General features: G+C 45.5%; 2 protein-coding genes across 3 annotated transcripts in view; one reads left to right on the top strand and one right to left on the bottom strand.

The window, feature by feature from the left end:
* Positions 1 to 3495: 3495 nt before the first annotated feature.
* LOC137540902 (uncharacterized) lies at positions 3496 to 5308 on the bottom strand. The gene is made up of 2 exons (XM_068262085.1): positions 4894 to 5308; positions 3496 to 4539 (listed from the first exon to the last, which is right to left on the bottom strand). Exons 1-2 carry the CDS (start codon positions 5230 to 5232, stop codon positions 3496 to 3498), a joined length of 1383 nt encoding a protein of 460 aa, XP_068118186.1. The 5' UTR covers positions 5233 to 5308.
* A 2518-nt stretch (positions 5309 to 7826) lies between these two features.
* GNA13 (G protein subunit alpha 13) overlaps positions 7827 to 20504 on the top strand; it is a 106940-nt gene continuing 94262 nt past the window's right edge. Inside the window, exon 1 of one of the 2 annotated variants that reach the window (XM_068264030.1) lies at positions 7827 to 8238. In XM_068264030.1, the coding sequence (XP_068120131.1) occupies positions 7956 to 8238 (283 nt within the window). In that variant the 5' untranslated portion in view covers positions 7827 to 7955. The remainder of the gene's footprint in view (positions 8239 to 20504) is intronic. The other variant, XM_068264029.1, reaches the window with a different exon arrangement.

Below are 20504 nucleotides of genomic sequence, written 5' to 3'. Positions count from 1 at the left end.
GCGATGTCTGAAAGACGTGTGGTTTCTTTTTGTGGTGGTAATGTAGTTTGAGTGAGTTGCTCGTTGTTTGCAGCAACTTTAATCTAGCGTGTGTACGGACCTTATGATAGGGTGCAGTTGAGCTCCGCTCCCACCAATCAGAAAATGCCCAATGAAACACAGACTACTGTAAGAAAAAAAAAGTCATCTCCATGAATGAGGGAGACTATTTCCCCTCCAACCCATAGCTGGATCATCCACAAGGCAAACCAAGGCAGTTGCCTAGGGCCTGGAGGATGCTAGCCCCCACAAATCTTACTAAAAAAAAAAACCAGGTGACCATCAATGGCGGGCAAACTAGGGTAGCGGCCCTGGGCTGAGGCGCAGGTCCCCCGACGTAATGGACTTCGTACTGAGAGATGGTGGTTTCTGTGTGAGACCACTAGCTTCCCCTCCCACGTTGCGTCGGACATTGGGCCCCCTGTGGTGAAAATGTTTGCAACTTTATATTTTGCAACCGGTTGCAATAGTTTATACTTATAGCTATCGGAAAGCGCAACCTAACCATTGACTTCAATGTATTCGCGACGAATAGTATCAGAAGATGCAACCCAACTTAAAGAGAACCTGTACTGAGTAAAATTATTTAAAATAAACACATGAGGTAACTTCAAATGAACATTACATAGTTACCTTGCTATTAGTTCCTCTCAGAAGCGCACCATTTTCTTCTGACAGTGATCGCTTTGAGTTCTGACAACATTTTGTCAGAATTGAAATATATCAGTTGCTGTCAGTTATTTATCAGTTGCTGTCAGTTATAGCTGAGAGGACAACTGATGTGCCAAGTAATGTCTATGTTTTCCTATGGCTCAAGTGGATGATATGATAGTTTAACCGGTTCAGCGCCGCGGTCCGAAAATCTCATGCATCCGAGCAACGTTCACCTCCCATTCATTCGCCTATAACTTTATTGCTACTTATCACAATGAATTGATCTATAGCTCGTTTTTTCCGCCACCAATTAGGCTTTCTGTGGGTGATACATTTTGCTAAGAGCCACTTTACTGTAAATGCATTTTAACAGGAAGAATAAGAAAAAAACGGAAGAAATTCATTATTTCTCAGTTTTTGGCCATTATAGTTTGAAATTAATATACGCTACCGTAATTAAAACGCATGTATTTTATTTGCCCATCTGTCCCGCTTATTATACCATTTAAACGATGTCCCTATCACAATTTATGGTGCCGATATTTCATTTAGAAATAAAGGTGCATTTTTTCAATTTGCGTCCATCACTATTTATAAGCTTATAATTTTAAATAATATAATAACATATTCTCTTGACATGCATATTTAAAAAGTTCAGACCCTTGGGTAACTATTTATGTTGTTTTTTTTTTTTTTTTAATTGTTGTTTTTTTTTTTTTTAAATAAAAAAAGTGTATGTGGGTAATTTTTGGTGTGGGAGGGAAACTGCTAATTTTAAATGTAAAATAATGTTTTTTTTTTATCAAAAATGTATGTGGGTGCAGTTTACTATTTGGCCACAAGATGGCCACAGTGAAAAAATTCCTAGATGCGAACCAGCTCGCATCTAGGAACTAAAATGCTGAGAAGTTGTTTCCTGGGGGCAGAAATACCGCGCTCTCTGGAGAGAAAGCGTCGGTATTTCTGCGGGGAAGTTAGATCGGTGAATGGGAATTATATTCCCATTCACTGATCGGGGGGCTAGCGGCGGGTAGCGGGAGCGCGCGCGGGGGCGCGCCCGATCGCGCGCACGAGCCGGCGGCAGCACCAGTGCCTATCTGGACGAGGAAGCTCGTCCAGATAGGCCGAACTGGTTAACAGTGTGCTGACCAGAAAGCTGTTAGGGGGTAATGACCATTTTCAAAATGGAGGACAGAGAATTCCCTTGATCCCAGTGGACAAATGGGACGCAGAAGAGGAGAAAGAGATTGAGGAGTAGACTACACGGGGGGTAAGTATGACCTGTGTATGTTTATTTCACTTTTAATTTTCAGTACAGGTTTTCTTTAACCCTATTCTCACACAGAACCCTCCTCTACTGGGCAACTAACAACCCCTCTGGAGGGAACTAAACACCGGCAGTTGCAAATAATGACAGCCGGGAAATGTGAAAGAAGGCGGGGGATGCGCATTGAAGTTACAAAAGACTAGATTACTTACCGGTAATGTCTTTTCTGGTAATCCGAAGGACAGCACCCTGAGAAGATGTCCACTCCCACATTCACTGGACAGGACCGCACTAAAGAATTTGCATAGTTAGGCAGTATAAAAGGCAGCATTTCACATACCACATCAGTTATAAAAAAAGACAAGACACCAAATGATGCTTCAATATAAATTTTTTATTTACATGGGTGGGCGTCAACGGGTGCTGTCCTTCGGATTACCAGAAAAGACATTACCGGTAAGTAATCTAGTCTTTCTCTGGACATCCTCGGACAGCACCCTGAGAAGATAAACAAGAACCTGATATCTAGGGAGGGATAACTGCCTGTAAAACCTTTCTGCCAAAGGCTAAATCTCTACTAGCAGATACGTCTAGCTTATAATGTTTAGCAAAAGTGTTTGAAGAAGACCAGGTAGCTGCTCGGCAAATCTGCTCAATACTGGCTCCTGCCCTCTCTGCCCAAGAAGTTGACATCGATCTCGTGGAGTGAGCCTTGATGGATGCTGGCACTCTCTTATTCTGCACGCTGTAGGCCAGGGAAATGGCCTGTCTTAACCATCGTGCTATGGTAGCTTTTGAAGCTTGCCTTCCTCTGTTTGGTCCTGAATGAAGGACAAACATCGCCCTAGACCTTCTCCAACTGTTAGTGACCTCCATATACTGTAAGATACAGCGTCTAACATCAACAGCCTGCAACTTCCTTTCCTTGTCATTTGAAGGATTTGGACAAAAAGAAGGTAAGTAAATCTCTTGTGACCGGTGAAAATCCGAGACCACTTTTGGTAGAAAGGTAGGGTCCATCTTTAAAGTGATGCGATCGTCTGAAACAATGCAGTATGGTTCATCAATCGACAAGGCCTGGATCTCGTTTACACGCCTTGCAGAACAAATTGCTAGTAGAAACACTGCCTTCAAAGTAAGGTTTTCCTCCGATATTTCTGATAATGGCTCAAAGGGATGTAATGAAAATGCCTGTAACACTGTGTTTAAATCCCAAGGTGGGGTCCTTATTCTCTGTTTTGGTTTCAACCTAGACGTTGCATGGAAGAACTGAATTATAAAGCGATCTTCTGACAATTTTTTCTCCAAGAATACACTTAATGCAGCCGTCTGTACTTTTAATGTGCTGATGCTTAGGCCCATTGCGAATCCTGCCTGTAAAAACTCTAATACAGAGGATATCAAAGTTCTTGAGACCCCTTTCCTTGAGCACCAATCAGAATAAGTTCTCCAAGCCTTCGCATACATTTTTCTAGTTACCTCCTTTCTGCTGCAAATCAAAGTTTTTATAAGTTCTTCTGAAAATCCCTTTTGTTTCAGGAGTGTCCATTCAGGTTCCACGCTGTTAGCTTGAACATGGTCAGCTGTGGATGGAAGAACGGGCCCTGAGATAGTAAGTCTGGTCTGTTCGGTAATATCCAGGGATCCTCTACAGCTAACCTTTTCAGCAGCGAGAACCAAGGTCTTTTTGGCCAAAAAGGAGTTATCAATATCGCTCTGACCTTCTCCTGCATTATTTTGTTCAGTACTTTCGGAATCACTGTAATTGGTGGAAAGGCATAGACCAGAGGAAACTCCCACTTGATTGAGAAGGCATCTATGACCTTTGAGTTGTCCTCCCGAGAGAGGGAACAGAACTGAGGGCATTTGTTGTTGTGCTTGGAAGCAAATAAGTCTATGTCTGGACTGCCCCATTTCTGCAGAATCTCTTGAAACACTTCCTGGTGAAGGCTCCACTCGTCCTGTAACAAAGTCTCCCGACTGAGGAAATCTGCCATGCAATTTCGAGAACCTTTCAAATGTATAGCTTTTAGAGAACAAGTCCATTGTTCCGCCCAGGACATTATCCTTTGAGTCTGACTCCAAAGGGAAGCACTCCTGGTACCCCCCTGCCTGTTCAGGTATGCCACTACTGAAGAATTGTCTGTCTGGATCAACACATGTTTCATCTGGAGGAATGAGGAGAAATGTTCTAGAGCCAATCTGACTGCTTCCAACTCTCTGTTGTTCGATGGCATGCTGCTTAGAGTTTGAGACCATAGACCCTGGGCTGGCATATTCTTGAAGTGTGCCCCCCACCCTATTGCACTTGCATCTGTTGTCAGAATGCATTCTGTTGGAAAGTTCCAGAGACGGCCTGTCGAGAGATGTACTTGTTCCTTCCACCAGTCCAAAGAAAGCTTCACCTTGGGAGGGATCAGTACCCTGTCGTCTAGAGAAGACTTCTTCTTGTTCCATACCCTCAGGATCCATACCTGGAGTTGCCTTGAATGAAACTGTCCCCAAACCATAGTCATGAAGGCAGAAGTCATGAGCCCCAGAAGTGACATAGCTTCTCTTATTGTTGTGGTCTGAGCACTCTGAAAGGAAAGAATACAATTGATTAATCTTTGACCCTTATCAACAGGCAGAAAAACTTTCTGAACAGAAGAATTAATCGTAAGACCTAAATAATTCATGACTTTTGAAGGTTGAAGACAAGATTTCTCCCAGTTCATGAGCCAACCTAATGACTCCAGAAAGTTAATTGTATAGCTCAACTGATATGAAACTGACTCTGTAGAAGGGCCCCATATCAGCAGGTCATCTAAGTATGATATAACCTGAATAGATCGTATTCTAAGCACTGACAGAACTTCTGCCATTATCTTAGTAAATAACCATGGTGCTGATGATAACCCAAATGGTAAAGAAGTGAACTGGTAATGTCTTACCTCCCCTGCAGTCCTGATGGCAAATCTCAGAAACCTCTGTGATCTCAGACTCATGGGGATGTGTAAGTATGCATCTCTGAGGTCTAGGGACACCATATAACAGTCTCTCTGTAGTAGGTTCACTACTGTCCTCATATTGTCCATTCGAAATCTTTTGTATAAGATGAATCTGTTCAATGACTTTAGATTTATGATGAACCTGTAATCTCCTTTGGGTTTTTTGACTAGGAAGACAGGGGAGTAGAAGCCTGCATGCATGTGAGAGGCGGGTACCTGGCGTATCACCTTCTTCTCCAGTAGGGAGGCAATCGATTCCATCAGTGCCTTCTGAACAATCATATCCTTTGGGTGGGGGGTTACACAAAATCTTGAATGAGGAATCCTTACAAACTCCAGATCGTATCCCTCTAATACAATCGATCTTATCCATTTGTTCTGGAAATGTTCCTGCCAAGTCTTCAAAAAATGCGTGATCCTTCCTCCTACTGGAATTATGGCGTCATTGTTGCTTTGGCGTTGTAACTGAGCTGGAGGGATTAAGTAGGAAATTTGATCTGGCTCTTGGACCTTTTGCTGTATTCCATCTTCCTCTACCACTTCCTGTAGAGGTATTGCTTTGCTTCTTCTGGTTACGAAAGGATCTCTGGAAACGAAAAGTTTTCCTCTTAATTGGGAAATTTTTCTTCCTATCTGATGATCTGTCAAGGGTCTCCTCCAACTTGCTACCAAACAAAAGGTTTCCCTCACACGGAATGCCACATAAACGTGATTTTGATGATGAATCTCCCTGCCATGTTCTTAGCCAAACCGCACGTCTTGTAGAATTTACTAATGCTGATGTCCTAGCTGACAGCCTTACAGATTCATCTGCTGCATCAGAAAGATAATTTACTACTAGAAACAAGGTAGGGAATGCTTTCAAGATCTCCTCTCTTGGCGTATCTCCTGCTATATGCATATGAAGTTGTTCTAACCAGATTTTTAAGCAACGTGCCATGGCTGTGGATGCAACAGCAGGTTTAAACCCTGTAGTAGATGACTCCCATGCTCTACGCAATAAGTTGTCCATCTTTTTATCCATGATATCTTTTAAAACACCTGAGTCCTCAAACAGGAGGTCTGAACTTCTAGACATTCTAGAAATTGAGGGATCCAGCTTCGGAACTGGACCCCAAAATTTCTGATCCTCAAGTCTAAAAGGATATCTTCTAGCTAACGATTTTGGCCAAAATACTCTCCTTTCTGGTACATTCCATTCTTTGTCTATCATCTCCTTAAGGTTCTCATGAACCGGAATGAAGGTTGATTGTACCACTGACAGGCTTTCATACATTTTATCCATAGCAGACAATTCCTTATGTTCGGCTTTAACACCCATAGTAATATGCATTGTAGACAGTAACTTATCCAAGTCATCAACAGCAAAAGCAAACTTTGCAGATTTCAATGCCTTTTCCTTTTCTTCCTCCGAATCAATAAAACTACCCTCAAAAGATGAATCCTCCACCTCTCCCTCAGAGAGATCTGATACTTCCTCCTCTCTATCAAGCTTCCTTTTCTTAGATGGATGTTGCGTTTTATCAGAAGAAACCTCTGTAGGTGCTGAAGGAAGGGGAGGGGTAGGAGGGGGAGGAGAGGTGTGGGTAGCCACTCCTTTGAAAGCTTGAAAGGTAGATGATAGTTCAGATTTCATCCATCCCACAAACTCCTTTAATACCCCAGAAGATTCTTGCTTCACAACCTTATCAGCATATTTCTGACATAAAGATTTTGAAGATATAGGAATCCTAGTGGAACAAATTGAACATCTCTTTGTATCAGTTTTCTGTTCTGCTTTCTTATGTTTTTCTCCTTTATCTCTTGGATTGGGCTGTATAAGAGAAGGAGAGAGAACAAAACAGAAAAAAGGCCCCTCAGTAAAATATACTAATATAGTATATAAAATATAAATGTAAAGCAATCCCACCAGCAGGATTAGTTTACCAGAGAGGAATTGGAACCTTGCTCCGCAGCCTGAGAGGAGGATCCAGCAGCCTGCTCCATGGTCAGCCGATTCACACTGGAGGCTGAAAACCAGGAGCCTTAAATACCCACAAGCCCACCCAGCCAAAACGCCCCCTGTGCAGCCGAAAGAGGTGCCTACCTACAACCATTGCCGTCCGCAAGTTCCGTAGGACGCTGACAGGCTTCCTGAGCCCGCAATGGCGCTCGGCGTTCCCCTCCTGGCTGCCTCACATGACCCGATCAGCTGACAGAGGGCGAGTAAACCGGAACTTCCGGTTTCCGCGTGTGCGCGCGCTCTGGGCGGGCTTCCGTAGCGTCTGGCGTCTATGCTACGGAAAGCTCCCCACCTTAGACCAGCCTGGCTTACGGTATTCCTGGCAGCCTTCTGGCAGCAGCCCCTGCTCCCTGGCATGGAAAGCCTCAGACGTTTCGACGAAGTGCATCCTGCGTGGACAGGACAAAAAACTGATGTGGTATGTGAAATGCTGCCTTTTATACTGCCTAACTATGCAAATTCTTTAGTGCGGTCCTGTCCAGTGAATGTGGGAGTGGACATCTTCTCAGGGTGCTGTCCGAGGATGTCCAGAGAAATATAGGTTGCAAGTCATTACACCCCTTTGAGGTAATAGCTCTTGGGGTGAGGCTCAGTCAGGCCAGCGGCGTATGAGGTGAGGCCAGGCCTCCATGCGAGGTTGTAGTGTGCGGGCTGAGCTTCAAGTAGCCTCGGGACATACACTAACGTCTCAATTGTTACAGTATTATTTCTACAACCTCCATAAGTCGGGCAGCCTGGCCTCTTTGCCCTTCTGTGTTCAGGCTTCAGTGCGCAGTGACGTCAGTGCGGCGTCAGCACGCGCCACGCAAGGGTCTCCGCTGCGGGCTTCCATGTTTGGGTGGTCCCGCCCCTAGAGATGAGCGGCGCGCGCGCGCGCGAGGTCTGCGGGCGGGGCCAGGCTGAGCTGGGCGTGTCGGGCGGGGCAGCGCGCTCTCTTCTGGTGTCGGGTGCGCGCACGGCGCAGCAGTGACTCCTCCCTCCCCTGGGCTCGGTAGATTGGAAGATGGCGGACTTCCTGCCGTCCCGCTCCGTGCTCTCCGTCTGTTTCCCGAACTGTGTGCTGACTAGCCGGGAGGCCGAGCAGCAGCGCAAGTCGAAGGATATAGACCGCTGCCTGTCCCGGGAGAAGACCTATGTCAAGCGGCTGGTGAAGATCCTGCTGCTGGGGGCGGGGGAGAGCGGCAAGAGCACCTTCCTCAAGCAGATGCGGATCATCCACGGCCAGGACTTCGACCTGCGAGCCAAGGAGGAGTTCCGAGCCACTATCTACAGCAACGTCATCAAGGGTAAGACCCCCCCCCTCCCCCATTGTACACCCCCTGTGCCCCAATACGGGATCCCTGTCTACAGCAACGTCATCAAGGGTGAGACTCCCATCTCGGCCCTCACCAGCACTGTGACTCTCCCCTCCCATGTTTGTTGTTTGTACCCCACCCCTCCCCCTAATGTGTGCACCTCCCACTGCAACTCTACCCCTGGGTACCCACAGCTGTACATCACACCCCCATGTCAGACTTCCAGGCCACTATATACAGCACTGTCATCAAGGGCTAGACCTCATCTTACACTTCTTGTGATGACCCTCCCTCCATCCAACCAATGTTTGTGTGCCCCCCATTGCTTGTGGGTTCCTATACCGTGAGACACCCTCCATCCTAGTGTATGCGCCACTTCCTCTGTGTATCCACCTACTGTATGTCACTTCCAGAAAGTATACCCCCACTTCCAGAAGGTACACCTGTCCAACCTACATTTCCGATCTTACTCAGAGGTACACACCTAGCCGCTCTTCCAAAGGATCTTCGCCTAACCGCCCCCCGCTTCACCCAGTCCCATGCACGCCTCCAGGACTTATCAAGAGCTGCTCCAACACTTTGGACCTCTCTACCTCCACCCATTAGGACAGCCCCCTCCTTCAACATCTTCAAGAAGGCCCTCAAAACTCACCTTTTCACTCTGGCCTACTACCCCTCACAAGTGCTCTAAACCCACAGCTGAACTCTGGTCCCCTACCTTTCGTGTCCCTATCTCTCCCTCTAGAATTGTAAGCCTTTGGGCAGGGTCCTCCTCCTTTTGTGTCCCACCTGATTATGCACCTTCATTACTGTACACCCATGCTATGCATCTGAGTGAACCCTAACTTGCCTAATCTCCATGCTCCCCTCCAGTGACTTAGCATTACCTTGTACTCATACTGTGCTGTGTGATCTGGTCTTTCTTGTATTCCTGTATTGTCATTTTGCTGTATGTCACCCCTAAATATTGTCTGTAACCTAAACTAGTGTCCAGCGCTGCGTAATATGTTGGCGCTTTATAAATACGATAAATGTGAGATTTCTGGGGCTCTATCTACGGTAATTACATCAAGGTTTAGATCCCATGTTACCCTTCTCCCAACATTGTGTTGACACCCCCATCAATGTTTGTCTGCACCCCATTGCTTGTGTGCTTGTATAGAGTGAGACACCTTCCCTGCAAGTGTATGCACCGCTTCAATCAGTTTGAGAGGGTGCTGTCCAACCAATTGCATAAGTGGAATTTCTGAGGTTTCCTGCTGGGTCCCCTAAACTAGTGCCCCAGCTGTTCTTCAAACTTCCTGAAAGTATTCCCCCTGTTGAGAAACTGCCATGCTACTTTCTACAGCAATGACCTCAAGGGCTAAACCACATGTTGCCTTTTGATCAACAATTTGTGATGACATACCTTCAATAGTTCTCTGCACCCTATCGCATGTGTGTTCGTACAGCCTGAGAGACCTTCCCCCCGTGTTTACACCCCTCTGTGTACCCCCAACTATACTTGGCTCCTCTTGCCATTTATTCCACAGCTCTTTCACATATGGGTGACAACCTCTACCATATGTCTGTACTATGCTTGCTGTTATGGTACACAGTGAGCTATTATCTGCAGCAATGTCATCAAGGGTTGGACCTGAATCTCCCCTCCCATGTTTGTTGTTTGTACCCAACTAATACCCTGGTCCTTGTTTTCATAGTGTTAGAAGCCCCTCCCCTTAATGTGTGCACTCACTTATGAGTGGTATGGAGAACTATACTCTTGGCCTGCGCTCAACTGTTCCGAGGATCTCTTGGCAGTGGATAGAGATGTGACCTGCCGTCAGTACGTACATATAATCTCTCCCCGTGAACACTTTCTCTGGAGGGAGTCGGACACTGTTGCTGCAGGCTAGCTGAATGCAGAACGGCGAGGGACAAGCAGACCCCAACGCCCTTCCTCCCACTCGATCCACAATTCACTTAGTTGCCGGTGGGTGTGGGTGACCTCACATGCACCCAGTTATACGCGGGCATCTACTTGGGGCGTGTGATTGCAGATGGTGCAAGTGGCAGATAAAGTATAGTGCACCAAGGTGTCATGGTCTATTCCTAAGATTGTTTTTTTTTTTTTTTTTTGCTGAAATCGATCGGAAATTGCTCTGCGGTGTATGGGTAGGCAACGGTTCTCTTTCCGATCAAATTCGATCAGAGCGAGATTTGTATCTTGTCAATTTGCCCATACATCTGATGTATGGGCCCATTTTGTGTTGGTCTTTTCTTTCTTTTATGTAGATTGATGTAGGCTCTGTGGTATAGACTTAAAGGAAATATCAGGCACAATACAAAAAAAATCAGATGTACTTTCCTGGGGCTTCCTCCAGTCCCTGGAAGCTTTATGTATCCCTCACTGCAGCTCTGTACTCAGTGTGTTGCCCGGGGCCCCCACCGTAGCAGCTGCCGACCTGGCGAGGTCAGCGGCTACTGCGCGTGGCCGTGCTGCTCGCGATAACTTTTCCAAAGCTGTCGACGAGTGCGGCCTTGCGCAATTCCAACACCGGCGAGTCAGTAGCTTCTCTGGAGTGGACCCAGGGCGACCCATGAAGAGCAAAGCTGCGGTGAGGTATACATAAGCTTCCAGGAAGGACATCTATTTCATCATGAGTCTATTTCATGCTGAAATAGATTCAAACCTGTGTGCAGTGTATGGGCAAGCTTAGATCCCTCTTAGATCAGATATCAGAGAGGGATCTATTTGTTGGTCTGTCTGGTGGCCATCTATTAATGCCGCCCTTACCTAAGGAGAGGGAAGGCTCTGGGTCCTATTGAGTCTTCTCTATCCTCTCCCGGTGCCCTGGAAGCAGCACTGTCCACAGGAGCTGTATTTTACTAATTAGGTCAAATACTACTAGCTCTGCTGTATGATGAGGAGAGTCATCATACCTCTATACCTCTATCCTTTCATGCATGGAATTGAGGAGAGTCATTATACCTCTATACCTCTATCCTTTCATGCATGGCTGTATGCTGCCTATTGGAGCCATACTAACGAAATGTATCGTGCCTTGCATGCCCTTATATGATAAATGCTATTAATCAGTACCATCCATTGCTATCATTCCTGCTGGATCCTCTGCATGGACAATAGCTAATTATTTGAACGCACACATTGAGAATGATGATATTGCTTCATGCTGCATTTTCTCTATGCAAATTACCTCAGCGCTGAGACCCATTAGGCTAGATAGAGGGGTTTTTGGTATGCTTGGAGTGAGTGATGTCATGATTGTATGGCCGGCCATGAATATTGTTATTTTTGACTCCGCAACATCCCTTCCCTAATTTTAAATCTATGTCCCTATCCCATTCCCCTTTTATAATATAATAAAGTATTTGTATGTTTATATTACACGTGAGACCAAAATTCTTTGTCTTTAACTGAAATAGATTCAAACCTGCGTGCAGTGTATGGGCAAGCTTAGATCCCTCTTTGATCAGATTAGATCAGAGAGGGATCTATTTGTTGGTCTATCTGGTGGCCATCTATTAATGCCGCCTTTACCTAAGGAGAGGGAAGGCTCTGGGTCCTATTGAGTCTTCTCTATCCTCTCCCGGTGCCCTGGAAGCAGCACTGTCCACAGGAGCTGTATTTTACTAATTAGGTCAAATACTACTAGCTCTGCTGGAAAGGCGACTTTGGAAGACTTCTGGAGCCTGAGTCCTCCTGAAGATGGGCTGCTCCATAGTAGGCACGCCCGAGCGCCCTCTCTTGCACACTCGCACATGCGCAGAATGGAGCCACCTGTCTTCGGGAGGACTTGGCTCCCGAAGACTTCCGAAGTCCGCGGTGGAGGATTCAAACACGGGAGCAGCGCTGCACTGCGAGAGGGAAGGCTCCTCAGGGCCCAGAGCCTTCCCTCTCCTTGGGCAATCTGGGTTCTCATTATTTTGTGTAATTTTTCTTTTTTACTCCCATTAGCTTTAACCCCTTGCTGACCGCTCCATGCTGATTGCCGGGAACGCGATGGCAGCCCCAGGACCACTCCGCCGACTGGCATGAATAGCTGCGGGCGGGGATTGCAGGAGATCGCGTGTGCACGTATCTCTGCATAAATGACTGAGTTCCGCTCCGCCTTCAGTCTCCCATCGGCCGATCGGAGACTGTTAGACTGAGAAACGCCGTCTATTAACATTGTACAGCTGTGCAGTCTACAGCAGCGCTGTACCGGGGACAGCCGTGTGACGCGGCTGTCCCCCTGGCTGAAGCCTATGACAGCCGATCACGCTGATTGGCTGAGGGAGGGAGGGTGGTAAAATAAATAAAAAAGTCTAATTTATTAAAATAAAATAACAATTAAAAAACACTGTTAAGATATTTTATAGCCACTGTACCATCGGTCATGTCGCTGATGCCATTAACATGTATCTCTAGGCCTCTGTTTCCTTCACGCATGATGCTGCTGAGGCCATTGACATGTTTCTGGGTAGCGCTCATGCGATTGGCACCAATTGCGGCAGTGATAACACTGCCATAGGGTAACATAGCAGTAGGGCTTTAAAAAGCGATTGCGCTCTAGCGATCAGCAGGAATTGCCCGCTAATTGTGTAAGTGTGAATGGGCCCTTAGTGCTTTCATCAGCCATGAGTTCTGCTGAAAGCATTGATGCTCTTGAAGGCCTCAGTGCCTTTATCACTCATCGTTGTGTTTTGCAGATAAATGCTCCAAGGTGGTGCATTCTGTGTAAAATTGACTGATGTCTGTAGCTGTAAGAGCACTGCAAAGCTGGTGCAACCTGTATTCAGTGTGGAAGCTCTAAGCTGCATATGTGTTGTCTATGCTAAGTTGTCCTGTGGTTTACAGGTCATCCTAATCAAGGATGCTGTTATAGTACAACTTTTCTTGAAGGAGGATAACTGTCTACATCACATTCCCAGCCTCAAGGTTGGCTAATGAAGATGCCCATTAAAATGTAAGGGTCTGTAGGCTCAACTGGGAAGTGTGAAGGGGGGGGGATCTATTTTTGGTAAGCCTCTTAAATGTTGTGAATTGGAGGGCTTTGCGTGTAAAAATTGGAGAGTATGAGCAGAGAAATACTTGCAGAAAGCAGACTTTAGACTAGTTGGGGTATGTGTACACTTGCTCTTCAAAGACTGAGAATAATTTACTTTCTGTCATTTCATTCTGTTGAGTGGTTAGTGAAGTTTTTACAAGGTAAGGTTAGAAAATGATCCTGTTATTGCTGGCACTGTTCCTGTAGGACCAGGATCCCTTTCTATAGCGCAGAGTGGCTACTGAGCCAAGCAAGTAGCCCTGAGGGTGGTTTTGGATTTTTTGTGGATGTGTTCCGCATGCTTATATGCCAGAGGGAAATTGCAGGAGTCCTTTCCATTGACAACAATTAAGCATCAGCTATAATTTTGTGTCTTTGCTTCCTGGCTCCTGGATTTTTTCCAGCCCTTCTCTAGTGTACAGTTCTTGGTTTCCAGGTGAAGCTGCCTGAGGTTGTAAAAAGACCAGGCTTCCGGCAGAACCTCCACACCCTGTATAACATTGTCCCTCTAGTTTCATGCTGCAGTAAGGAGTTCACACGATTGATTTTTCTCTTCCTTCTATTTATTTTTCTGTTATAGCTTCAGTATCTTTTGTTTTCAAAAGTCCCGTCATTTATTCACCATAGTCAATATCTGTGCTGCTGATCTGACACTTCTGGCTACTAAAGTTTTCCACCTGGTGTTACATGGAGGCTGCCATATTTAAACAATACCAGTTGCCTGTCATGTCTGCTGCTCTGCTGGTATTAGTAGTGATTTGAATCGCACACCTGTAACAAGCATGTGACTAGTCTACTTCAGTCAGAGCATCTGATGCAAGCTTGATCAGTCTGTGATAAAAAGTTTTGGTTAAAAGGCAGAGGATCAGCAGAATAAGCAGTCAACTGGTATTCTTTAAAAGGAAATGTCTCAGCTTCCGTATTCATCTCAACTAAGGTTCCCTTTGTCATTGGACAAAAAGTAGGGATAATAAAAATTGCATCCTGCATAACGAAAACCGACAACAGGAGCCCAAATGGTGCAGTATGCCACAGTACCAGAAGTATGTAAAATATGTGGATGGATTATACTCACAAAGGTGGGTTACAGAAGGGCAACTGACCACTAGAAGCAGGTGGAGATGTATAACCCCGACTCCACTCGGGTAACCAGAAGGAGCTGGTGATGGTCGCACTCTTGATAAAAAGCAAATCTCAAATGACCTAATTTGGTCAGAGGATTGATCTCCCTCCAAAAGGAGGGTGAAGGCACAAGGTAAAGGGGAAAGAGGCGCCCAGAAAAGATAAAATGTGAAAAACAAATAAAATGAAAAAAGTGAGGTGACTTACCTCAATGAAGACAAATTCACGTATTAGAATTTTATTGCACTGGCGATGCGTTTTGTGGGTGCATACCCACTTCCTCAGGCCAAATGGCAGTGCCTAATAGTGCTTGTAGCCACAAATAAGGCGCCTCTTGGTCATTGGGACTGGGTCCTGGGGTGAACAGTCTTTATCCTGAATTCTATATTAATTTGTTCACCTTTGAGCCATTTACTGTGGTACATAGGCATTGTCCAGTTACACTTTGGACTAAGTGTGTGTGTACACACACGTACGTGTGTATACATTTACAGGTAGTTTCTAGATAAGGTGCATACACACGCACTAACAGCGCCGGGTCCGCCGGACCCTCTCGCTGGGCGGTCTTTTAGCCGACAGTAGTGCATGTGTACGCGCTGTCGGCGGACTGGTAATGCTGTTTGTGAACGATCCGCTAAAAGACCTCCCAGCGGGAGGGTCCGGCGGTGCCGCTGGTAGTGCGTGTACGCACTTTTAGTGAATAATGGGAACTATAGGCCTGTTCTCAACTCGAATCTGTCCATAAGTTGAAACACTGTGCCTCCTGTATCCCCCCCACTGTTACCTTTTCCCCCTTGTGCTCTGTGTACTGCAGCAAAATGTCTTTTTACTCGATATAAGACATTTTTATTTGAATTTGATTTTTCTTAAACTAAGTTTTGATTGAAAAAATACATGTTCTCAGAATCATATTTCACATTTTACGGCCGTTCGTATCTGCTGGTCGTAAGTCTGGGAATAACTGTATATAGTGTGCTTTACAGAGTTTATAGTCATGTTATTAGCTGTCCTTTTGCGAAGTTCACATAATCCCTACCATAATCAGTTTTGGGGAGCCAACTAATTCCTGTGCGTTTTTGATCTGAATCTGATCAGAGAGGGATTGATTCCTTCCACTCGGTGCATTGATTTTCAGAAGACTTCAGCTTGGTGGTTTTTTTTTTTTTGTTTTTTTTTACTTAATGCACTGGCAAATTGATCTACTGTGGCTCCTACCCCAGCCACCAGTTTGCTGAGTTTTTCCGTTCTGTCTGATAGTTTTGATTCATTTTAGCCCAAATCACACCATGTGCGATAGTCCTGGCAGATGTCATCAAAGTGATAGCAACTGTTGGTAATGGAACAGGAAAATGTCTTGTTACAGTGGCACCTATCAAGGGGTGGGATGTATGAGGTGGCAGGTGAACAGTCATGTCTTGAAAATGTGCAGAAACCATGAAAGATGAGCAAGTGTGAGGATTTTGAGCCAGATGTCAAATTGTGATGGCCAGGTGACTGGGTTAGAGCTTATGCAACTATATGCAATGGCTAGGTGACTGGGTCAGAACCAGGGCTGTGGAGTTGAGGAGTCTGAGTCGGGGCAATTTTTGGCACCCGGAGTCGGAGTCGTGGTTTCATAAACTGAGGAGTCGGATGATTTTTGTACAAAATCCACAGCCCTGTTAAGTATTAGATTAAGGAGTCGGAGTCGAGGAGTCGGAGTCGTGGTTTCATAAACTGAGTTGGAAGATTTTTGTACGGACTCCACAGCCCTGGTCAGAACATATGCCATAATTGCGATGGCTAGATGACTGGGTCAGAGCATATGCCATAATTGCGATGGCTAGGTGACTGGGTCAGAGCATATGCCACTATATGCGATGGCTAGCTGACTGGGTCAGAGCATATGCCATAATAGCGATGGCTAGCTGATTGGGTCAGAGCCTATGCCATAATTGCGATGGCTAGGTGGCTGGGTCAGAGCCTATGCCATAATTGCTATGGCTAGGTGACTGGGTCAGAGCATATGACATAATTGCGATGGCTAGGTGACTGGTTTAGAGCATATGCCATAATTGCGATGGCTAGGTGACTGGGTCAGAGCATATGCCACTACATGCGATGGCTAGGTGACTGGGTCAGAGCATATGCCATAATAGCGATGGCTAGGTGACTGGGTCAGAGCCTATGCCATAATTGCTATGACTAGGTGACTGGGTCAGAGCCTATGCCATAATTGCTATGGCTAGGTGACTGGGTCAGAGCGTATGACATAATTGCTATGGCTAGGTGACTGGGTCAGAGCGTATGACATAATTGCTATGGCTAGGTGACTGGGTCAGAGCGTATGACATAATTGCTATGGCTAGGTGACTGGGTCAGAGCGTATGACATAATTGCTATGGCTAGGTGACTGGGTCAGAGCGTATGACATAATTGCTATGGCTAGGTGACTGGGTCAGAGCATATGACATAATTGCTATGGCTAGGTGACTGGGTCAGAGCATATGACATAATTGCTATGGCAAGGTGACTGGGTCAGAGCATATGACATAACTGCTATGGCTAGGTGACTGGGTCAGAGCATATGACATAATTGCTATGGCTAGGTGACTGGGTCAGAGCATATGACATAATTGCTATGGCTAGGTGACTGGGTCAGAGCATATGCCACTATATGTGATTGCTAGGTGACTGGGTCAGAGCATATTCCATGCTTATCTCCCCCCCCCCCCCCCCCCCTCTTTGCTCTGTCGCATCCCATAAGTCATCCTATCTCCCCCATTCCATAACATTAGGTCACTAGCCTGTAGGCCAGCAATATGTCTGTTCAGCACTCAGACTCCAAGCTGTCATCGGGATTGAGTCCTGATCCCTGTGGCTGACAGTACTCTTGTCATTTAGTTGCAGATACCACCTTCAAACACACTCAGAGGTCTTGTAGACTTATCGCCCTTACAGAACGGGGCTTTTTTTTTTTTTTTTTGCCAGGTAGCTGGTCTTATGGAGTCCATGCCTCGATGCACAATCTACATTATTATTTATTATTATTGTATTTATAAAGCGCCAACATATTACGCAGTGCTGCACAATAGATAAATGGGTTATCATACAAGGTAGGACATACAGGAAACTCACAACAAAAACAAGATCATGCATATGATTTGATAACCATACAGTGTCATGCTGGGCATGGACTACTCTGTCATGCTGGACATGGACTACTCGATCTTGCCGCTAGATTCCGCAGGCGATTCTCCTATCAGCCGCTGGTTTTTTGATTTTGCATTGTCCTCCATGCGGGGAAACAGGGAGCAGGGAAACGATTGGGCGGGAGTTTGGACGTGTCCGAAATGATCTATCGAGCAATCTAAATGGCTAAGAATCAAGCCGTGTATTCCCAGCATTGTAGGTCAAAATAGATTGTTCTAGTCCACAAGAGGGGCGATTGACAGTAAGATTGTATAATCAAGCTGGAAACACTAGGGAGGAGGGCCCTGCCAGAGGCTTACAAATGGTGGGGGTGGAGACAATAGGTGCATCTGGAGAGGGTGTCCAACAGAACGTATTATGGTGCTGGTGTAGGGGGGTATTCGAGCATGAAAAGATGAGCCTTGAGGGCTTGTTTGAAGGTATTAAAGGTGGGGGTGAGTCTGATGGCTGGTGGGAGCGAGCTCCAGAGAGTGGGAGCAGCCCTAGTGAAGTCCTGCAATCGTGCATGGGAGTTAGAGTTGGCCATCCTTCACCTTGTGAGCTTTTGTTGTGCTGCAACCCATCATGTTAGCCTTTGCAAAGGCTCTGTCACAGTGAATACGGGTACCCTGGATAACTCACATGAAAATGCATTGTTGAAGGTGTGAAACGTGTGCTGTAAGCATGCACAGAGTGTGGAAGAGGACTATTTGAAAAAGTACCTGTAAAAAAAAAACGGACTGCACAGGCTGGCGTTCCAACTTGTGTAGTGCAGTGTGTTCTCGCAATGCTGTAGAAACTGAAGTTGCCTCTCTTTAGGATGAGTTGCAGCAAAATCTGCTCCCACCTTGGACAATGATAAAATGGGAGCATGTGATTTTGGAATGCATCATGTAAGATGACCTTTTGTTAAAGCTCGATAACAGAATGATCTGAATAGAGTATTCCAAAGCTCTTACAGTTTATTTTTCAAAACCTTTTCTGTGATCTCCAGTCAAATGTAATGGACAGGAAGTGAGGCAACACCAAAAGGAAACCCTAATAAAGATCTGGAACTGTTTGCTCCAAGGCTGGACAAATCCCGGGAACCAGGTAGCCAAGGTTCCTTAAAAGGTAACAGCTGGCACCTCTCGTCTGATGCTTTTGCTAGTTTGAACTTGTTCCAGGATTGGACAGATTGCCCCTGGATTTCATATTTTATTTGGCCAGCACTATACAATACTGCAATTACATTTTACCTGGGGTGACTTTCATACAACTATTGTTGTGTGGCATACAGCAGATGGTAAGCACAGGGCAGTTTTTCCACCCTTGGCCTATTTTTCATTACCATCCCCTCTGTGTGCTCCTAACTTCTAAATATAACCCCCTCCTTTCTGTGTGCAGCGTTGTTTGCAGCTTGGTCTTCTGTGTGAAACAGCCACTGTTTTCTATGCTCTTCCAGTCACACCCTTAAAGGGAATCCGAGGTGAGAGAGATATGGTGAGTGCCATATTAATCTCCTTATAAACGATACATGTTACCTGGCTGTCCCCCTGATCCTGTGTTTCTAATACTTTTAGTCATAGACCCTGAACAAGCATACAGATCAGATGCTCTGACTCAAGTGACTGTATTGGCTACATGCTTGTTTTAGTCTTGCGACTCAGACACTTCTGATGCCAGAAGATCAACTGGATTGTCAGGAAACTGGTATTGCTTAAAGTGAACCTCCGGACTAAAAATCGACTCGGCAGAACTGAAAAGGCCTGGTGTTTAACAGTTTCACAGCATCAGAACTTTGTTTCTCTTATCCAAGCCTCATTTTTAGCTGCACAGAAGAAAACTGCCCGGGCTTTTTTCCCCTGATGCTGTGCAAAGCATGATGGGATTTCTGATGTTGTTGCTCTCGTTCTGCTTTTTTGGTGCAATTTTTTTTTTTTTTTTTAACATTTTGAATTTGACATTTGAAGCCTAGTGTGTGCAGCTGGAAGAGGTTATCAGGACAGTTGGAACGGTGTCTCCTGCTCCTTGTCACCTCCTTTCAACCAAAAAGATGGCTGCCCCATGACAAAGATGGCAGCCCCCATGAATCACAAACATTTGCCTGTTCTTTTAAAACGGTGGGTAAAAAATTATATTACTCATCTATTCTAATTAACATAACTAATGTAACTTAATGACAGTCTGTTTGTTTAGGCTGAAGTTCCCCTTTAATGGCAAATAAATATGGCAGCCTCTTATCACTCACACCTCAGGTTCCCAGGGCATTGGAGTTGGGCAATTTTGGGCACCCGGAGTTGGAGTCGTTGATTTCATAAACTGAGGAATCTGAGTCAGATGATTTCGTACAAAATCCACAGACCTGTTAAGTATTAGACTAAGGAGTCAATCGGAGCCATTTTGTGTACCTGGAGTCTGAGTCGGTGGTTTCATAAACCGAGGAGTGGCAATCTTGCTGATCTTTTGTGCAGCAGTAGTGTCTGAATCGCACACCTGAAACAAGCATGCAGCTAACTTTGTCAGAAGCATCTGATCTGCATGCTAGTTTAGTTTGAAGCCCCATCTACACTATACAATTCTTTGTGCGATTCAATTACAATTCTATTTACGATCCGATTAAATCCGACATGTCCGGGATTTGATTCAATTCGATTTGCCATTGTTCTGCAATGGCAAATTGAATCGAATCCCGCTCATTAATCGGATCGTAAATAGAATCGTAATCAAATCGCACAAAGAATCGTATCGTGTAGATTGGGCTTTAGAGGTGAGGACTAATGGAGCATACTGGCAATTTGAATTGATAAGGATGTAAATATGAGTGTCTCCATATTCCTCACTCCAGTTGTCCTTTAAGACCTGGTCCACACTAGGTCCGGAAACGTATCCGTGGCTGCGTTTTTCAAACCTGATGAAAAACGGAGTCCCGGATACTAATGTTGAAAATAGCAG

This window comes from Hyperolius riggenbachi, chromosome 12, assembly GCF_040937935.1.
Source record: "Hyperolius riggenbachi isolate aHypRig1 chromosome 12, aHypRig1.pri, whole genome shotgun sequence".
NCBI lineage: Eukaryota > Metazoa > Chordata > Amphibia > Anura > Hyperoliidae > Hyperolius > Hyperolius riggenbachi.
Note: the sequence above shows the minus strand (reverse complement) of the source record. Positions and strands in the feature narration are given on the sequence as shown.